This window comes from Strigops habroptila, chromosome 10, assembly GCF_004027225.2.
Source record: "Strigops habroptila isolate Jane chromosome 10, bStrHab1.2.pri, whole genome shotgun sequence".
In the NCBI taxonomy this organism is placed as follows: Eukaryota; Metazoa; Chordata; class Aves; order Psittaciformes; family Psittacidae; genus Strigops; species Strigops habroptila.
The window spans coordinates 785,747-805,819 of record NC_046359.1 but is presented as its reverse complement, the minus strand read 5'-3'; the positions used below and the strand labels follow the sequence as shown (position 1 = coordinate 805,819).

The 20,073-nt window shown below is 40.4% G+C and overlaps 2 protein-coding genes across 2 annotated transcripts in view; one reads left to right on the top strand and one right to left on the bottom strand.

The window, feature by feature from the left end:
* The window catches only part of FUCA2 (alpha-L-fucosidase 2), a 12,206-nt gene extending 9,953 nt beyond the window's left edge, over window positions 1-2,253 (top strand). Inside the window, exon 7 of the mRNA XM_030498946.1 lies at window positions 761-2,253. Within this exon, the coding sequence (XP_030354806.1) occupies window positions 761-901 (141 nt within the window). The 3' untranslated portion in view covers window positions 902-2,253. The remainder of the gene's footprint in view (window positions 1-760) is intronic.
* PEX3 (peroxisomal biogenesis factor 3) lies at window positions 1,779-20,073 on the bottom strand. Its single transcript, XM_030498945.1, has 12 exons — window positions 19,935-20,073; window positions 13,598-13,729; window positions 12,120-12,201; window positions 9,621-9,664; window positions 8,318-8,442; window positions 6,879-6,945; window positions 6,730-6,784; window positions 6,309-6,465; window positions 5,309-5,379; window positions 4,402-4,524; window positions 3,135-3,231; window positions 1,779-2,742 (listed from the first exon to the last, which is right to left on the bottom strand). The coding sequence occupies exons 1-12, from the start codon at window positions 20,005-20,007 to the stop codon at window positions 2,659-2,661; spliced, it is 1,110 nt and encodes a 369-aa protein (XP_030354805.1). The 5' UTR covers window positions 20,008-20,073; the 3' UTR covers window positions 1,779-2,658.

Here is a 20,073-nt window from a genome sequence, read left to right as displayed (position 1 = left end):
TTCTCTTTAGCTTAGCACTGTTCTTATGCATTGGATGTCCACTAGCTGCTGAAATAAATGCATTAAGGGTGTTTCTGGACTGCCTCGTCAGGCCTAGTTCCATATGACATTAAGCCAAGACAGCTCTGTGCTAAGATAGAGTAATTTCAGAAGTGATATAGATGAACCTTGCATTTTGGAGAGGCATCTAGAGTGTATGTGCACAAGAGAGTAAGGATGTTCCTCAGCAGTAGAGACTGGTCTTCAGCTGCTCCACTATTTTCAGCATGTCAGCAGCTGGTGTAAGCGTCTCACCGTAAAGCCTATTTGTGTGGTTTTAGCGGAGGGGTTCTCCAGGTCTGCTTTGTTTGAGATACCTGGCTGTGCTCTGTAAGGAACTGGTGCTCATTCAAGACTACAAGTTCCACCATGGCACACAGGCATTCTGGAAATAGGCAATACAAAGGTGTGTACTGCGGCACCTAGATCCCTGCTCAGACCAAAATCCCATCCCAGACTTCTGAAAAGTGTTTATGTGCCTTTTTCACAGCCCTAAGTACGTGTCGAGACCCACCAGCACTATCTTTATTGCTTGTGTATCTACTTTGCAACTAGTTTCCAGTTACCTTTAATAATTATCATTCATTTCGTTGGTAAGTAGCACTTATTGGCTAGAAAGGTAGCTACAGACCAACATTTTTGTTGTCAATACTGCAATGATTTGAGAATCACACACTTTGAGAAGGCGCTGTTCTAACCACAGTGTATGTTTCTGTCTCAGGTGAAGCTGGTTGGCTACGAGGAACTGCTGAAATGGGTTGCACTGGGAGAAAAGGGAATCATTGTAGCTCTGCCTCAGTTAACTCCCAAGCAATTGCCATGTCAGTGGGGCTGGACATTACAGCTGACTGACATAAGCTGAGCTGTATGCTGCTGGAGCCTTGGGCAGCAGGGAATGAGGATGTTTTGCCCACTTTCTCATCACTGGTTTCTCTTGACTGACTGCGAAACCCCAATAATTTCACTTCTTCATGAAAGGTGGACTGTTGTTAAAGGATGGAATGACCCTCAGGTGAAATCTAGAACTAGATAGGTGAAGCTCTGCATACAATTTGTTTTCTTGAACTTGTGTGAAAACTGAGCATTGACCTTGACCTCTCCACTTAATCAGTTTCTTGCCAAGTTATGTGAAGGGGGGAAGGAAAGAAGGGAAACCAGGCACTGGATTTTTAAAGCCATGAGAAAGAACAAGCTAGCTCAAGCCAGCATTCAAATGTCAGTCAGTCATCTACCTTCTTTAATGCAAGAAATCTTAACTTCCACAAAACTGTACAGTAAAACCTGTCAGCTTTAGAGAAAAGAATAGCCTTTCTCCAGTTGTGTGCAACAAGTGGCAGTTTCAGCTGAGCAGGGCAGTGTATCTGCATTACTCTGAAGTAATTCTATCCATTATTGGGATACAAGCAAAGTGGGAGGGGTTTTGGCTGTTTTATATAATATTATATGGTTAATGCTGACTGTTTACAGCCATTGTTTTTAACGTTACCAGGGTGCCTCCTGTGGACAATAAACCAAAACATGTACTCCAATGACGAGCTTTTTTATAAGTGAGAAATAACCAGGAGTTGCTAGGGAGCCTCAGCTTTGTCCAAGAGGCATCAATTTAAGCAGAGGGTAGATTGCATCTAACTTGAAAAATTCCCAAGCTCATCATGTGTCAGGATTTGCAGGGACAGACCTGCAGTGTGAAGTTTGCAAAGAGGGGGAGATATAGGACAACAAAAAGCATGAATTGTTTCAGTGCAGATATCAAAGGTTTATTTTTCCTGAGTAATGTCAATAAGTGCAAAACTATGACTGTATAATTTATGTTTATTCTTACAGGATTTTAAGTGAAGGGCCAATAGAGGTTATTGCCTTTCCTGCTGGTAATGTTAGTACACACACAAATTTTACATTAAAATATTTTATTACAATACAGACAATTAGGCTCAAAATTAATAATACAAATTAAGATAAAATATTTACAAGTTAATGTGTACAGTGTAGCTGTTTGAACAGCATAAACAAGAGGACTTCTAAAAATCCACATTCCTTTAGCATCAAGTAACAGAGAGAGCAGTTCCCTCCTGCCCACCCCCCCAGCTTGTTCAAGAAGAATGTGCATCAGTTGGCAAAGGCTTGCTGTAGAATGACTCTTTGGAATAACATTTGTAAAGTTTAAGAAAAAATGAGTTTTCCTTTATGAAAATAAATATTTGGGAGAAGAAGAAAGCAACCTTACTTCATTTTGCTACTCTGTGCTATTCTTGGGTCACTATCATTAGTTTTTTCCAAAACAGGGGCACCCCACGCAAACAAATGGGGTTTTTAAAAAGTGACTTCTTGTAACACTGCCACCTGATGCCCTTCAGATGAAATAATCAAATTATGGAAGAGTTTGAGCACTTCTTAAAAATAGAAAAGTCTTTACATACAATGATTCCTTCAACACGAATGTTTTTAATGGGTGTTTGCAACTGACACTATTAGAGCTAATATGGGCTCACTCCCACTTTTTTCAGCACTCTCTTTCTGCTGGTCTGGCACTCCTACACCATTACAAAATTAACCCAAGTCTCCTCAGTAGTCACAAGGGATTTATTATATATACACAATCTATCCCTATGAGTGTGCAGTTCATTTCTCTAGTTGCTGCGGGGTACTAAAAGCTTCATAAACATTAGCAGCAAAATCTTTCACTTGTTCCATCATCAACAGGTCCTGGAAAGGAAATTAAAGAACAAATGTTCTCAAACACATCCAGCACTGTTCTGGTTTTGCTGCAGTACATAATTCACCACGAGAAAAGTACCTGGCACTCCCAAAGAGGCCTAACTCAAATTTCCTGCTTTAGCAAGGTTTATGAGCAGAACTGCAAGTAGAACCAAGAGACCTTTTTGTGCTTCTGCACAGGTTAGCAGAGGGAAGAGGTTCTAGAAAAATACCATATTTATGGAAGATATAAATTTACAAAAAGTTATGCCAATTGTTTCTACCTTTTTTTTTTTTTAAGCCACTGAACTGAAACAGTACAAAGCACATTGTTAAAAAGAAATATACAACATTCAGTACAGAATTTTAGCTGGGATATTTTAAATAAGCAAGATCCTTACCTGAACAAAGTGACTGGGTGTTTCACTGCATACTGAATGGATCTGTCCATTGATTATTGGAATTATCTTGGCTAAAGGAAGACTGACACTGGAAAGACTAGAAAAGAACAAAAAATATTGACCTAGACCTGCTTCAACATTAGTAAAGCCACTAAACCAGGATCATTATAATCCTAAATAATTACTACTTCAAAAGCAACAGTTGAAAAGCCGCAAACTAAAATGTACAGATGAAGGTTTCTTTCTCTTATCAAGCCTTTCATTTAATACAAAGAAATACCAGAGTGAATTTCAGTTGGTGTTCTTGTTACACATAGTTTCACACTTGCTTCTCATGCAAGAGAAGCATGGGTTAGCCAGAGTCTTTACGTGTGTGTGTATGTAAACAGAAGCACTGGTCTGCAATCTCATGCTATTTCAAACTCTAAACCAGGCTTAGGATAGACAACTGAACTAACGCCTTCAGGATACTTTAAGTGATGTAAATAGTAGATATTTAAATAAAACCATTACTCTCCGAGAGCCATCAGTTATCACAATAAACATAGACCCAATTATTATTCAAGGTTTTAACATTTTAGAAATCAAGTTTCAATGATTTGAACTCAGCTTTTGAATTTTTAACAATCTCACTGCACTGTAACTTATCTTCAGAATAAAAGCTCTTTTTAAGCAGTCTTCTAGGAAGAGGCAGAAAATCCTGAATGTTAACATCCTTCTTCCAGCATACCAGTGAATAACCTAAAGCTCCACAGATGTGTTAGGCTACATGTGTTTGGAGAATCATGGTAATGCCACTGTCCTTGAGAACTACAGTTAACTAGCAGTTAGAGACTGGGGTGTACAGAGTGTCTGTGCTCCGGGTAGGGGAATGCCACCTTCCTCAGGGCCTCAGAGGGGAGGTGCTGCAGTACAGCTTTGAGCAGTCACCACCGGCGAGGTAAATCCTCCTTGGCTACAAAGGCAGTTTGCCTGTACAGTGCTCAGGAGAAAAGGGAAAGGTAGAGGTCTTCTGATTTCTACTTTTAGATCTGCAGGTAATGGTGGGAAAGACACCTCGCATAAACTCTAGGAAGAAACACACAATACCCCTAGCTGTCTACTTGATCAAAGTGAGGAGACTGCATTTACTCTTGACGAGCAAGATGCAGAATTATTTCTATCATGAGAACTTCAAGTAGGCAGGAAAATCAATAGCCTTTTTTGGAACTCACTATGAACCCAAAGCATTATGCTCAAGTGAATCACAACAAAAGAAAACATTTACCTATTTACAGAGCCACTCTGAGAGAGGTCCTGTTCAGTAGGTCTAAAAAACTCTGCCATATTGTCCAGCAGTCGACTGAATCCTCTATTTAAACATGTGCTCAAAACTGTGCTGAAGTCTGGACTGGAAAGAAAAAAAAAAAGAAGGAAAAAAAAGAGGTCTGATTCCTGGGATTTATTTTTTCAAACTAAAAACCCTGCAAATGTTCAGTGCTACAGATGTCCCTGTCCCTCCCACACGGGAAGATGTATGACCCAGACAGAAAGCCACCAGCACAGCCACCTCAAGAAAGAGCAGCTCCCCAGCAGACTAACCAACAACTTAAACTCCACTGTAAGATTGTTAAAACCCAGGTAAATCTAAAGCATTTCTCTCTCTCACTAAGTAATCACATAAGAGGGACTTACTTACTGCATCCTTAAATGCCTCAGACCTCTAGCAGCTAAACTGTAAGTTTGGCGTTTGGCTCAATTCCCTCCTATTCCATGTTTCTTACACAAGCCTCATTTGAGCAGCACTCTGGTAAAAGGATGCACACACCCACTCTGAGAGCCATGCATTAAACAAATTCTGATAAGCCCAAACTGATGTTCATCTTACCAAAGCAGTAAATCCAATAAAATTACCCTTACTTTACACTGCTTTAGCAGAAGAGAAGTACTCCTCTGTTCCTGTGTAACTACAGGAAAGGTGAGGAAGAGATAAGGAAGAAGAACATCCTGGTCATCTCATTAAGGCAGGATTATTTCTAATAAATTTGGAAAATCCCAGCCTACAGTTAGTGAACATAAAAACAATGCAGCAGAATGGTCGCATTTCACAAGTGAAAGTTGACAGGTTCTTATATGAAAGTAATCTTACGTAAATAGTGAGGAGTTTAATATGAATAGAGGATATTGCTCTATACCTTTCTAGCATATCTCTAGTTTCATTAAGTAATTTAATTGTAGCAACGTCTCTTTCTGTGAGTCCACAGGCCTACAAAAAGCAAAGACAGACACTGTTTAGTAAGACATCCATTGGCAACTGTACGAATAAGAGTAGAAACAGAAGAGTTTTGTACTGTGGAATTAAGTCCAGATGCGTAAGTCAAATCTGTTTAAAAGAGAAGATTTACTGTCATGAATCAGTCTCTATGATTTATGCTCTAATTTTCATTTTAAGTGGTCACTGTAGGATCTTTTCCCTCTAAAAATAGTACTAGCAGGAAATACCAGACTAATTGAGCAAAGTATTTTTTTCCACTTCTGACCTCCAAAACTGAAATAAACCCTGCGTATCAGCTTCAGTTAAAGGGATAAGTGCATGTAGTCACACACTGAAGCCTAAGTTTCTTCTTTATATCAGTGTCATACCAAGTTAAGAATGAGGTTTTTTCCAACCTGTGGAATGAATGGAGACAAACACCTTTGGAAAATTTACTTTAACGTTACTACTGAGATTAGATACACCTCTCTCTTGACTCCTGCTCATTTTCCAGCCCAAAGCACTAAAGTATTCCAGCACACCATCACGTCCCTGTACATCAGCCAAGATGCTACAGCTGTCCCTCATCTTTGCTGGTACACAAGTGCCAGGTAAAGCAATTTAGCTGAGGGCTGAGTTAAGCTGCATTGGGTTACAGCACACTTCACAGACTAAACGAAGTAACTGGGCTGTGTTTCTGAGCTCAAAGGTGGCATTCTGAGGATAATACCTGTTTGCAATCACATCTGAAAAAAGTACAGCTCTACTTTGCCTCGATTAAAGAGATAAGGACACTTGATTTATACACGAAGAGGCATCCCCATTTATTGAAGGTACAGATGCTGCGGTACAACTGGAGGACCATTACGCACCCTTCCTCCCCAAAATGAACAAACAAAGAATGCAGACTGAAAGGAGTTGAAAGAAACTGAAACAGGTACCTGTGTAGCCAAGGGGTTTTCTTCATCCGGCATCAGATAATGACATAAGGGAGAGTAAGGTGCAGTCTGATCTGAATCTTTATGTTCTACTACATTCCTGATATCTTTAAGTTTCTCTTCCAGCTCCAGAAGAGATAGGGTGTGCTTAAGGGAAATACTGGAAAGGAAGAAGACTACGTTGACTGCAAAATTAATAATGATGCTTTCTCCTCCTACTGATAACACGTGCACAATTAACAGGATCCCAGTTTGCTATACTGGTTCGCCCCAGCAGACGTAGCCTGCTATAATAAAAACATTGTTTTGGAAACAGTCAATACACCTTCCTTTTTTTTTGGATTCTAATACAACTCATTGTTTCAGGAACAACTATTCACAATAAAACTTATAAGCTAACCCACAGAGAAATACAGACTCTTACCTTCCAAACACTTTATGCACAGCTTGCTTTACAATAGTTATCAACTCAGTGAGTCCTAAAAGGAGGGAAGTGTCAAAATTATTCTAATGATTTGCTCAAGTCCAGAAAAGAAGTAAAATTTTTAAGTGTAGTTATACTAAGCACCATACCGTCTCCTAAAAGGTGCTGAATACTTGATAAATATTGCTGCTGAACTTCAGGGGGAGCCAGTGGTGTCTGTGGGGAAAAAATCCCAACAGTTCTGTGACATGTCAACAGAAGAGAACAATGCAGAAGTAATTTCAAACTAGCTGTGACCAATTTCCTCCATCTTTATAAGCCCCCGCAGCAGGTGGATTCGCCCATTCTCATGCAACTCTCTAGCTTTTGACTCTTCCTGCCATCAACCCACAAATCTTTTAGTCCTCTGGCAATCTTTTCAATACAATACAGATCGTCTATCTTCCTTGGCACAGAAAAATCTTTCAATTTTCATTCATGTATAGGAAAGTCTCTTTGAAAACTGCATTACAGGTAAAACTAGACCCTCCACCACCCCAAAAATTAAACCTAGTGAAACAGGATATTTACATTTAACCCTAACAAAAGCTTTTCTGATAGAAAAGAAGCTTTCAGGAACTGAGACCAGATGATGCCAGTTTGTTCCAGCTGAATGCCTCAAGGGTTGGCCCCATCAACCCCCTTCTCTATTGAAAAAGTAACTGAAAGAAAACACATTTCTAGTCCAAACTCACCCTGCCCTTTTAAAAATGCTTTTTCAGCTTTGGCAAAGTGAAGCACAACCTCCATCAACCCTGATGAAAGCTTTTCTCAGACCTGCCTTTCCATGCTGTTCTTTGACTCTCAGAAAGAGCTATCACAGGAGAGCATATGAGAATTAATCAAAGTTTGTATCCATTATTTTTAGATGGGCTGTCCAATGATTTGAAGATCTTACTCTCTACAAGGGGTATTTGCTTACTGTGGGATTCACCTGTTTTTATTGAGCAGTGAGAGCTATACTACATAAACAAAACCCAAGTCTTCTACCTTGCTTGGCCCCACCAACAGACATTCAGGTAGATGGCCTTTGGGAGCTAAACAAAATAGTCAAAATTTCAAAGACAACCCTTTTCTTCTACAATCCTAGGAAAATTTGACTTGGGGAATTCAGGTATGTGCTAGGAAGACCTAAGCATTTGGATACATTAGTATGAGTGATCCATGTGTATGTACTTACATACACGTGCATGGATCATTCACACAGTGTTACTGTTTCACAGAAAATTAAAGCAAAGGAGTTATTTTATGTTGGTGTTTAGGTAAGAATTGACCTTCTTTAAGCAATACAAGTGCAGACAAAAGTACTCTTCAATATTGCTAGTATTTTGTTAAGCAATAGTATCACCAAATCATCCAGATCTAGAGGCTATTAAGATACATCAATATAGCTTACTTTCAGTAATGCTTCTACATCTCCCAGTCTTACAAGAACTCTTGGTTTCATTATAATACTCCTGACCTATGCCCTTTTTAATCCCCTACTAAATAATTCTTTCACTTCCAAGAAAGTGGGCGTTCTACTTTTGAAACAAAATAAGAAACTTACTGTGCCATTTTTGCAGAGTGCAGCATTATCTAGGTAGATGTAACCGCCAATAATATTTAACTGGACTCTCAAAAGAACTACGAGCATACAGGTACTATATACAGCTACAATGCTTCTTGTGAAACCTTGAAAAGAGACGACAAAATAACTTCAGTCGAAGAAGGAAGGGTGAGCCAAGGAGGGAGCACACTCTCCAAGGCTCAGGAAGTGCTGATGATATTTAAGTACAGTCACATTTCGCTCATTGGTTGTCACAACACATCTTTTACAACACACACCCAAGATGACAATGAGTCTAATATTTGCCGGACCTACATCTAAAATGTCCCATTTAAAGTCCTATATTAACATTGTTTTTCATATTACAAATTGCTCCAGAAGGAAAATGGATGTGCTGTTAAATAATCTTTCTTCATTAGGCCAGGAAATACACACTGTATGTTAGCCCTTGTCATGCAACTGAGACACAGAAGGCATAACAGCAGCTTGGAAAAAAAGCTACCTAAGGCAGGAGCAGCTAGTATCTATAGAAAGAAAACTAAAATGAGCATCAGCTACCAGGCACTAGGCAACGGAGGACGTGTGGAAAAAGTGACATGAATAAATATGGATGAGTGCTGAATAGCAAGGACACAGAGAGAAAGGAGCCGGATTAAAAGTAAGACCTGTAAAAGTGGTGTGAAGAGGAGAAACAAAACCAAAAGGAAGACAAAACCAGGGATGTGGCAGGGATAACAAATGGTACCGAGGAATCAAAACTAGTAAAAAAAATGCCTCAGTAAGTATTTCACTGCATAATTATTTGACCTGACTATTTTTCATTCCCTTCCACTGCTATTTCTTCTTCTCTTCCAAGAAGATGAACCAAAGTGTTCATAGCCACTGTGATGGTGGTTCTCTTCAACAGGCCTGAAAAGAGGAAACTGCCGGCCATGTAAAGGCTGGCCAACATTCTCATCAATGCTTTCTGTTAGGTTAAACACAGAACTTTCTGAAAAGCCAGGCTGATTTTTCTGTGATGGCACAGAGAGTTGTCACAAAGTTTTCTTGAGTAGGGCAACATGAAGACCAATAAAACTCTTCACCTTCATCTCTGGGCTTCTAAGTTCCCTCAGGGCTACGGAAAATTCCTTCATGAGGACTTTTTTTTTTGGAGGGGGAAGGTTTGCCAGGCAGTGTGTTACACTATCTTCATATCTATTGAAACAACACCCCAGGGTAAAGTGTGCTTTTTAAAGGGTGTGAAAGACATTTTAAATTTACGTTAAATATTATAAAGATGGAATCTTTTATTTCCACTTACTTATTATCTTTAAATCCTCCCATATTTCTAACTTGTTTGCTGGCCTGTAGGAAAAAGAAATGGAAATGTTAAACATTTAAAAGTATATTTACCTGGGAAATAAATATGTTAAATGAAATAGCAGTACTTTAACGGGAGCTCATTTAGCTACCATAATTATTCAGATCAGATTCATGTCTACACCGATATGCCTTATTCAAGAAAGCAGTATATAAACCATACAATATGAAGTCACAGAAAAGGTATTCAAACTTTAATCAATAAATGTAGTATTTAGTGATGTCATTTATATACTTACATTACCAATGTTGAGTTAAACTATGCTAAGTGGTCAGAAAAATTCCACTGATGGTACACAGAACATATTGTGAAAGCCACTTAGAGAAACATTTGGTAATTTCCTAGCATCAGGATTAACACTTAATATTTAAGGCCGATAGTTCAGATTAGCCTAGACTTTACAGTAATCTAGTTTATAAAAAATAATACCAGAAATAATTTCTTTACAGGCACAACATGTGCACTTTGGCATTAGTTTGACCACTGTATCACTTACATAAACAATGACTTTTTAAGCTCACTGCTATCAAATAATGCAATTGAACTGATATAATGAACTATTCAGTCTACAACTCCAAAAAGTAAGAGAGACAGATTAAAGAAAGGATAGCTGGAAGAGATACATGGATCCATGGCACATACAAAAACGCTTCTCTTTTTGCAAGCTCAATCAACAGTTTTAAAAGCTATTCTAAAGCAAAACACTGTTAAAAAAAAAATACAGTAATATTTCTATAGATAAAGCACGAAACAGGACTCAAACACACAGTTGTTACTTATGAGTGGCAAGTTTTCCATGCCAACTGAAGAGAGAAAGAAAAGCCAATACCTCAGCATCAGCCAACTACATGTGCACCTATGATGTCAAAACATCTTCTAGAGCTCATGCCACAAAGTTTCTCCTCACAGCATAAGGCGTCAGCCAGGTAAGACTCTGAAAGCCTGCAAGTATTAAGCTTAACAGTGGGAACAGATTTTTCGGTCTTCATACGCTGCAATTTACTAAGACTCAACTGCTCAACTTTTATTTCACATTTATTTATTTGGAAAACCATTACCAGCTATGGAAGCAAAAAGCAATGCAAACAAAAACCCAGAGGTCTGGAATAAAGCCAAGTGCTGAATTAGGTGGGAGATCTGCGATATCTGCAAGGCTACAGCAGCAGGTACTTCACCTCGTCTCATTCAATCGCATTGCTTTGAAAAGAGGAGGACAGGCAGAGCAAGCACATCTGTGTCCTTGTGTGCCACTCCCTGTTCCAAAGTTTCCCTGGAAGACTGAAGACTCCAGCCTGCTTACACTCCCATCCCACCACCGGCTGCCACAGATAACTAAAATGATGTACAAAGTTTTAAAATGTAAGGAAGCGAACAGATTTTGGGTTAGTTTACTTAAGCCATAACACGATCTGTAACATGTTAAGGCATAACATGGACTATGTGAGAATGAGGATACATCTTCAGGGACAATAAGAAAGGTAATCTCCACATTTACTCTTTTGTGCATTCAATGACGACAGCTCTCAAAGGTCTTGTTTGGAGTAAATACTATTCAATTAGTTGCAAATTCTCAGATAATCTATTATAAAAACATAATTCTGGCTGTAATTCCCACTTTAAGTAACACGTTCTGTTGCCTTGTGAGAGGTTTTTTGACTGAAAGAAGACAATGCCTGGATAGATAATCTGTTAAATGCTGGACAGCTGAAGTTATAGCTATATAAGCAAGCTAGTGGGAGGCAAACCAGCAGCAGTCTAGAGTGAGTCAGAAACCCTGTGTTAACTGCCTACGTAACACTTTTACTCTGTGACAAATGCCAAGTGGCTTACTCTACTTTTAAGGTATACTATTATGCACTTCCTGATTTTGAAAATACGTTATTTGTTTCTGCAGCCACAAGGAAACCAGACGTGTTTTCTGACCAGGAAGTACTCTTCTCAATGTATGACATGTCCCTATTCTCCTTCAAAAAGGAAAGAAAAAAATTACTTCTCATAGCTTCCATCCATTTCCAATCTCATCTTAGATACTTTCCATTACTACTCACGTCTGACCTTGATGAGATTACATAAACATTTTTACAAACACAACATCAACACCTCAGTCAAGATACTCCGTCCTGTTTAAGAGAGAACTAAGTACTTTTATCTGCCTATCTTATAAGCACTTCAACAAAACCCATGGCTCTCACTGCAGCATCTTAAAGGAAGCATTATTTCTTGTCATGTCTGGAAGATGCCACCATACCTATCAAAATACATCTAATGTGACACAAAATATTTACGCAGTGATTTCAAAATACTTCAAGGCTAGTGAGTCAAAGGGACACAGAACCAGAATCCTGCATTCTGTCTGCGTTATAAATAACTCGAGAAAACCCAAAAACATCTTGTGCTCAAAACAAGTGATCTTTAACACAACTAACAAAACAGTCTTACCTATTTTTAAGAAGAGACGTGAGACTCTCAGAATTTAATTGATGCATTAAGGCGTCCCTCAATGTCGGAAGCATTGACAGCACTGTTATTAAAAAAACAAAACAAACCCGTCAACAGCAAAATAATCATAATAAACCTATCCCCAGCTCTCACTTAACAGCTGCTCTACAATGCAAATGCCATTGCTCAACAGGCAAAGCTTGGAGGACAAGCAAAATATGAAACCCTGGGAATCCTCTGAAGTGCAACTACCTGTGAGTCTCTGATGAGCTTGGGCACAATGCTGCCCTTACGTTGCTACATGTCTGTGTTGGCTCTAGCTCAGACGTGGACTCACACCCTGCATATATGAGCTTTCAACACCCCTCAAGAAAATCTGGTGAAAATCTACACTGTTGCATTTCTCCATATGAGAAGAAAAAGATCTGAGGTTTGGGTTTTTTCCAACAAGAGAACCACAGAAAGGTATGTTTTAAACAGAAGAAAGCTAGTGGGAAAAAATCCTTACTTTCAGAATATTCAATGTTCAGTCTGCTGTTATGTGATGGGAACAGGAAATGGAAAACAAGCATGCACAGAACATAATAAATACTAAGAACAAAGTATGAAAAATCTTGACAAGAACGCATGCTGCCAGACAGAATGTACTTCGTACAGAAAAGAGCAACCAAAAACTTAGCTCTTGCAGTAAAATTAAACCTAGAACTACAAAATGGAGAAGAGAAAAACGAAATACCAATCAGTCAGGGTAAACAAGGTGCACAGAAAGCATCTGCAGCCACCCAAGAAGCCATTACAAATTTCGACAGGAAAAGAAAATGCTGCGCAAATTGTTTTATGGAAGTAGTTTTGAGTGGCCTGTATTTACGAGACTGACAAGGATTTTGTTAAACTCTACTCCACCATCTTCTCTCCAAAAATCCAAAGACCACTAATACGTAATATAAATACTGTCATATTGTAATATATGTATTGTTGTAATATAAATACTTCCACTTTTTGCTCCCCAGCTAGTCAGGTAACTCTTAACTGTTAAAATGTAGGGAACTAATGGGCTGACATGCTTCTTATTTGTAAATAAAAAATACCCACCAAGCTCTCCGTGTGTAGCTTATTAACAGCATGCCGTAATGAATAAAATAACCCTGTTGTAAATTCAGTATTGTTTGAATCTGGGTGCTGTGTCACACCTCGATAGCACATGCAGTTTAGGGAAATCCACAAAGGGTCCTGAACTGACAAAAGATTGTAATCTGCATGTATAGCTGTATGCATTATAGCTAGATAAGGGTTCAGATGACCCCTAGAAATCCCTTCAATCTTTTGTTCTTCAGATTGTTTTCATTATACAAAATGGCTCTACTTATGCACTAGTATTTAAGATTTTGAATTCACCTACATTTCTTATTCTTCTTCCATCCTGTCAATATGTAGTATAAATCCCCAAATCGAGAACAGTAGCTATTTCCTTATCTTACCTGTCATATTGCACGTCCTCTGATTACTTTCAAAATGGTACTGCCTTCGTGCTTGGGCGATGTACTCAGCTGCCTCCCGCTCTTGGATTTCTCTGATTTTCTTCTGCCCATATTTTCCCAGTAAATAGACGCCTGCAGAGAGATTTTCATATTACAGTCTGCTTTAAAACTGTAAGGAAGGCCCCTTCAGCCCCCTTCTTTGATTTCAAACCATCAGGGTGCACAGTGGTTTTTTGGGATATGTGGGTCTTGAGTATTTTAATACCAATTGTCGCAGTAATACTCAGAAATAATGTTTTCAAAATTAATTAAAATGTCAAGGGTAACGACTTGAATCAGTATATGAAACTCTCCTGAGAAGAAAAATCTTGCCTTTCAAAGAAGGCATTCTTTGTACTACTGCAATGGGAACAACAGGTACTGAAGAGATTGAAGCAAATACTGGGAAGAGAAAAAATGTAGGGTAACAATAATAGAGAAAATAAAGTGTAATAGATAGGGGTCTGGAAATGGATGAAAATGTTTTGGTTTTTTTTTTTTTTAAAGATATCTTTCTAAAATTAGCAGAAGTTGAGATAAACTTCAAGTCCTAAAAATCACAAAAGAAAAATGTTAGAGAACAACACTTCCTTCATTTGGTCCTGAAACTATTGTAGGAAGAACCTTGGTTTCAGTGGGGCTTCACTGTGGCCCTCTCCTTTCTTACCATGTCTGGTTGCTACCCACCAGCTCCACCCTCCTACCCTTGCGGATGTGATCATCCCTCACCACCCTCACTATGAATCTCCATTTCCAGAAAGACCCACGAAAAATTTTTGCTCTACATTTCCTCCTCTCCCAACATACATCCCTTTGAAGTTTCCAACTGCTCTTCCCACACCACCATTGGTTCAGAGAACTCTCCAGGCTGCCCATAGCCCTCTCCTCATCCCCATCGTCCTTTCTTAGCCATTCCTCAAGATACCACTACATCTTCTAGACCTATCCTCAGCACTTTGTCCACTGCAAGCAGCTTTACATTAATTTCTCCCCCTTCACCTGAGGCTTCTTATAACACCTCCTGCGTATCAACTTCATTTGCTGCCAGTAGGCACTGGTAGCAGCAGTTACCTATTTAAGTGCATAACAAGCTCTTTCCTTGTTCCCTCATGAAAGAATTCTGGGGCGGGGAGGAGGGGAGGAGATATAAGGAAGGAACAAATCCAAGCAGAAAATACCATTGTACAAGTTGACCATCTTCTATCTGCTGTGGAGCAATCCCGTAAGTACTGAGACTCCTGTACAGAGTGTCAGCTCTGACCCTGTTGGGTCAGTAATGGTGCACAGAAGAAACCTGGGTATCAAATTAAGTCTTTATTTTTTTCCACCAAGCACTTTCAAAAGTTGTAAACACAGAGCCACAAAGTTTTCTTCAAAGTTCAACTTTCCCATTTCAAAGTTAATATCTGAGTGATGCATTGAACAGTTGCTGAATGCTAGAAGTTTTAAAACTGATTTTAAAAGCCCAAATCACCAAAACAATAACAACAAAAAAACCCCAAACCCCCCAATATTTTTAATTCAGTTACATCGTTAGATCATCACAACCTTTCAATACAATCTCTAAAACTATCATCAGGATTTCAAAAGGCTTGTCGACTTTGTGCAATATCTATTGCAAAAAAAGAACCAACCTCCAGCTATTCATATCACCATTATGTTTCCTAATAGGCAACTGCAAGCCAGACCAGTCTGGAACAACCACAGGCACTTCCACTTATTTCCCAGAAGCCTTGTAAAATAAAAATGGGGAATCACTCTCTCTTGCTTCAGCCTTTAGGCTGACCATTTGCCATGTGGAAGACTCACCTCATTAGATGCAAACTTTAGTATCATGGTTCCATATACAAAAAATGAAATTTAACTACTAAATTATTAACCAGAATGAGACTTGACAAATAACAATTAGATTACTTTTCTCTAAAAAATTACCAATTCCTGCCAAGAATATCTATTTAGAAAACAACTGTCAGGGTACTGATTTTCCTCCCCTCCCCCCAACAACTATTTTTTTAGTGTTAGCAAATAATTTTTGAACACAAGATTTTTCCAATCACTTTATCCCACCACATTTTTCACATTACATTTACATATAGTCATTTCTCCAAATGACTATTTTTGCTTAGTCCTCCTCCCAACCACCACCCCCCTCCCACCTCCCCAATAACTAAATCCTTTAACTCCAAGTTTTGTGGCAGAAAAGTCATGAATATACACAGGATGTAGGCAGATATGCAAACAATTCAAGAAGAATCATGTGCATGCCCTTGAGTGATATGCTTGGAGCAGCAGCTTTAAGACTGAGACAGCTAATGGCTTAATGCTTGATTGTTAATGCTGTGCAATCACTCTGTACTAAGAACTGCTGTGTCTCATGAGGGTCCAAAGTAACAGTCATGCAGAAAAATCACTTGTCTAAAATGATGCAACACCACCTACTAGCAGTCTTATTTCTCCCTCCCCTGAAACAAGCCATAACTTTGACCCATCACTAACAGATGTTATCATGTACTCCAGTATCGTCCTCATCTTCGGGAATGCAATACATTAGAAGTTAACCAAGGTCTAAGTTACATCATCCACACAGTTTAAGCAAAACCAATGTCTGAATGTCGGGAGGAGGCTACCTCTGGTACTACCTGCATGGCTTGTGAGTGCCTCTGAGCTGCCTGGAGGAGACAGCATCTCACTTGGGAAATTCAAGCCTCCTTTGCGACAATGAACTTCTGCCCACTGATCACTCCTGCCTGAACGCAGCAGCAGAGCCTCTGCAAGTCTCTGGCTTACGGGATATTCCAAGGAGCTGCCAGCTCAGGAGTCAGTCTGCATGTGTGTTCACATTTTACTTTAGAACAACCATGTGGTTCACCCTCACTGCCATAATTCCCTCACAAAATTAAGGGAAAAAATTCAGGTTTAAGAATTTTATTATGTAGAAATTGCAGTTTCAATAATTTTATTATGTAGAAATTCTGACACACAGAAGCCTCCATCCTTCCAGAACATCAACAGCTCCTTAAGTTGTGGTTTGTCCTTATGCACAAGCAAGCTGTGCATCAAATGGCATACAACTGTCCCATTAAAATAAGAAGACACTACAGCCCTAATCTCTTGGTACCACTGAGTCCCACCAAAACCTATTTAACAGCCCTGCACTTGCTCACAAACCAAGACAACTTTTTCTGCCAAGTAGACAGACTTCTGAACTGAAACATTCTTTCTGCAAGCCAAAGGTTGCAAGAGATGACATTGAGCAATCATTAATTCACCTCTGAAATCAGAACCATACATTGCAGACACACCTTGAACTTGCTCTTCTACTGCAGCAAGAGAATTTCAACAGTGCACAATTTTGTAATACCCATTGAAATCCAGCTTGAACACTGAGCACTGAGATAAAGACCACTTTATGGTAAACCTACCTATCCAACAAGAACAAGTGAACATAACACGTCATGCTAGCTCTCTTTCTGCTTCAAATATTTCTAGTGGGTTTGTTCCTAGAGCACTAGATTTTGCTTGATTAAAGAGATTTAAGTCTTTAAGGTATGCAATTTACTTTATATTGCTAAAAGAATGGACTTCTGAAGAAAGGGTTTTCCCGGGTCTTTGCCAAGCTGAACTCTTCTCATCCCCACTCCACGGTTAAGGGACAATTACACCTATTTCAGTTGCTTTTCCCTCAGTTTGAGCTCTTCTTTTATGAGGTTTGTATTTTCATAAGCAGAAAAATCTGTTGTGGTGTTGCAATTAACAGAAAATACACTAAGAATGACAGCCACTGCTAGAGCACACAGAATCCATCTCAGTAAACAGAGGAAAGGCTACCAAACAACCCAGAGTTTTACACAACACTGTATCAGTAATAATGTAGAGACTCCTCTGTTGCAATGCATCATTAAATATTCACATTAACCTCTGACCATATGCCAGTTAAAGACTTAAAATCATTAAATTCTTGATGTCCCATTTTCCTTATTACATCCTCCTTCCCAGAAAATGCACCTACAGCTACAGAAAAAAACCCCCACAACCAAACAACAAACCACCAAACATCAGAGAGATGTAGATTCCAGTCTCTGGTATTAAATTGGCAGATTTGGATGCTTTTCTTCAATCATTCAGCCACTTCCAATTATTCTATCTTCAAGTGAAAGCAGCGATGTACAGTTGCATTCTACCTTTCAATGTTAAGCAGTATTTTTGGAGGAGTCTGTTGTGGATGTCGGAGTTCTGATTTATTGGTGGTGGCACTACAGTAGCTCCTGGAGTTATTTTAAGGTTCAATCCATAACTTCTATGTAGATGGCCAAAGCACTCATGATTCAGCTGCTGAACAACTGTAATGCAGTGCTCTGCAATAAATCCATCCATCTCCCGGGGTGCTTTAAAATACCATGGTGTAAGTTGCAGCTGAGGGCAGCTAATGGTGTTCTCCTGCTTGTGGATATCCCGATTTACTACAGAGTCTCAAATACAAAAAAGCAATTCTCTACAGAGTCCTTAAATACCACACGGCCTAAGGAAACACGTACTTGATCCATGCTGCAGGCAGCAGCAGCACAGTTCAGTATTTTCAGTCAGAAGCCGAAACGCGTGTTAGAAGAGGAGCATCTTGGGGTTTTTCTTTGCATTGGTCATATTTTAAATGACTTATTTTAGTTCCTGATTACTTTTAAGTGTACTTCATCCAGTCAATAGTATTTTAGTGAAAGTGACACTGAACTGTACATAAATAGCACCAGTTATAAGGAAAAAGCTGCAAATTCAGTGGTATCAGGCTGGCAGAAGGCCGTTTATACATGATGAGTTTAGGATTTGAGGCTAGGACTACCAAGAGCCACAAGTTCCCCTAAATCTGTTTTCCCACCTGGATATTGACCCATGTTTACCAGGTGAAACTGGGACAACTGATGTTTCTACTACTCCCATTTGTCCTCCCACCACTCTCGCAGTTGAAGGGGTGGGGAACAGCTTGCAGGTCACAGCTTGGTGTATCAAAGTAAATCTGTTTACTTAACCTGGTGGGCTGTAAGTGCGGCGGCTTAGAAACTGGTAAACATTACATTCTGCTGTACTTGCAGACTCAGAAAACCTGCAGGTGAGGGGGGGTGAATTGGAGAAGCAGCCTGACAAGTGTTTCAGTAACCATAATCTAACATAATAATATGTATTAACTGGCCCTCTTTGGAAAAATGCAGAAGGAATTAATGCTGAAAGGATGCAGAGGACACAACCACCAAGGCAAGTCAGAAATATACACAATTCACCATCACAAGAGACTTCACCTGAATAAGAGACAAAATATACCACAAAACCCCTGTAGCTCTCAGAGTATTTAACAATTCAGGCAAGTTGTAGTAGGTATAAACACATGCAAACTTTCCTTAGCAACTCTGTAATGTTTAATTCTATGTCATTTGCATAAGATGTAAGTACACCTGATGACTGAGCTTGCAAAGACATGGCTGTACCTTTTGAGGAGTACCTAATCTCCAGCTGCAGATATGTTCTTTATTATTAAACAGAGAGACAGAGCAGAGCTGTTCCTTTAAATCCAATTCCAACTGAAGATAACCCTATAATAACTCCAGGGAAAGGAGGAGCTTACCAGGCCATAACCACCCTACAGGTTAGACAGGACCCGTAAGGGAGAACGAACAGCTTGAATAATTAATGTAAACCCTCTCCAGTAAAGTTTAGTGTCTGCAGTTGGTTTACGCTTGACAATTCACCTCGGTACACAAGTTACTTTAAGAAAGCACAGGCTTTTAGCCTCCACCCTAGAAATAATAACACAAGCGGCACCCACGCTTTGTGCGGTCAAACGCCGCTTCAGCCCAACACAAACACCCGCCATAGGAACACGCAGGCGGCTCGAATCCCTGTGGTTTAGGGCTTAAGGCTCGACGTGCCGATTTTCGCCCCTGCCCGTGAGAAAACCCCTTCCTCCCCTGGGCTCCCCCAGAGGCGGCCGGCGGGCGGCTTCGGTGCCACCAGCGAGGCGAGGGCCGCTCCACGCCGCGGCGGAGCTCCCTGCGCAACACCCCGCGGCGCCGGCCACGCAGGGACGAGGCCAGCCGGGGCCGCCCGGGGGCAGACCGGCTTCCTGCCAGCGGGGAACCCGCCTGAGGGCCGGGGGAACTCGGCGGCCGACCGCCGCCTCCGAGGGGGCCTCCCCAGCGGGAACCGCGAGCGCCTCAGCGACAGCGGCGAGGCCCCGCGGCCCCAGGGCCGGTTCCGCTCCGGCCCCTACTATGGTCCCTGCCGCCCCTGAGCTCAGCTGCTGGGCACTCACCGCCGAGGAAGGTGCCGAGGACGAGGCATTTCTTCTTGTGCCGCTTGAGGAAACTCCAGAGGGACCGGAGCATCCTGCGCGCCCGGCCCGGCCGCCCCTCGCCTCCGCGCGTCGGCGGAAGGGGCGGTGACAGCGGCCC

What these genes read in the sequence shown, in the direction of transcription:
- PEX3 (XM_030498945.1), bottom strand. Translation starts at nt 20,007, where the DNA reads ATGCTCCGGTCCCTCTGGAGTTTCCTCAAGCGGCACAAGAAGAAATGC. An exon ending in CACTCTGCAAAAATGGCACA is followed by an intron (nt 6,946 to 8,317) that starts GTAAGTTTCTTA and finishes TTTTCCCCACAG; the next exon opens with ACACCACTGGCTCCCCCTGA. An exon ending in ACTAGAGATATGCTAGAAAG is followed by an intron (nt 4,525 to 5,308) that starts GTATAGAGCAAT and finishes TTTTCTTTCCAG; the next exon opens with TCCAGACTTCAGCACAGTTT.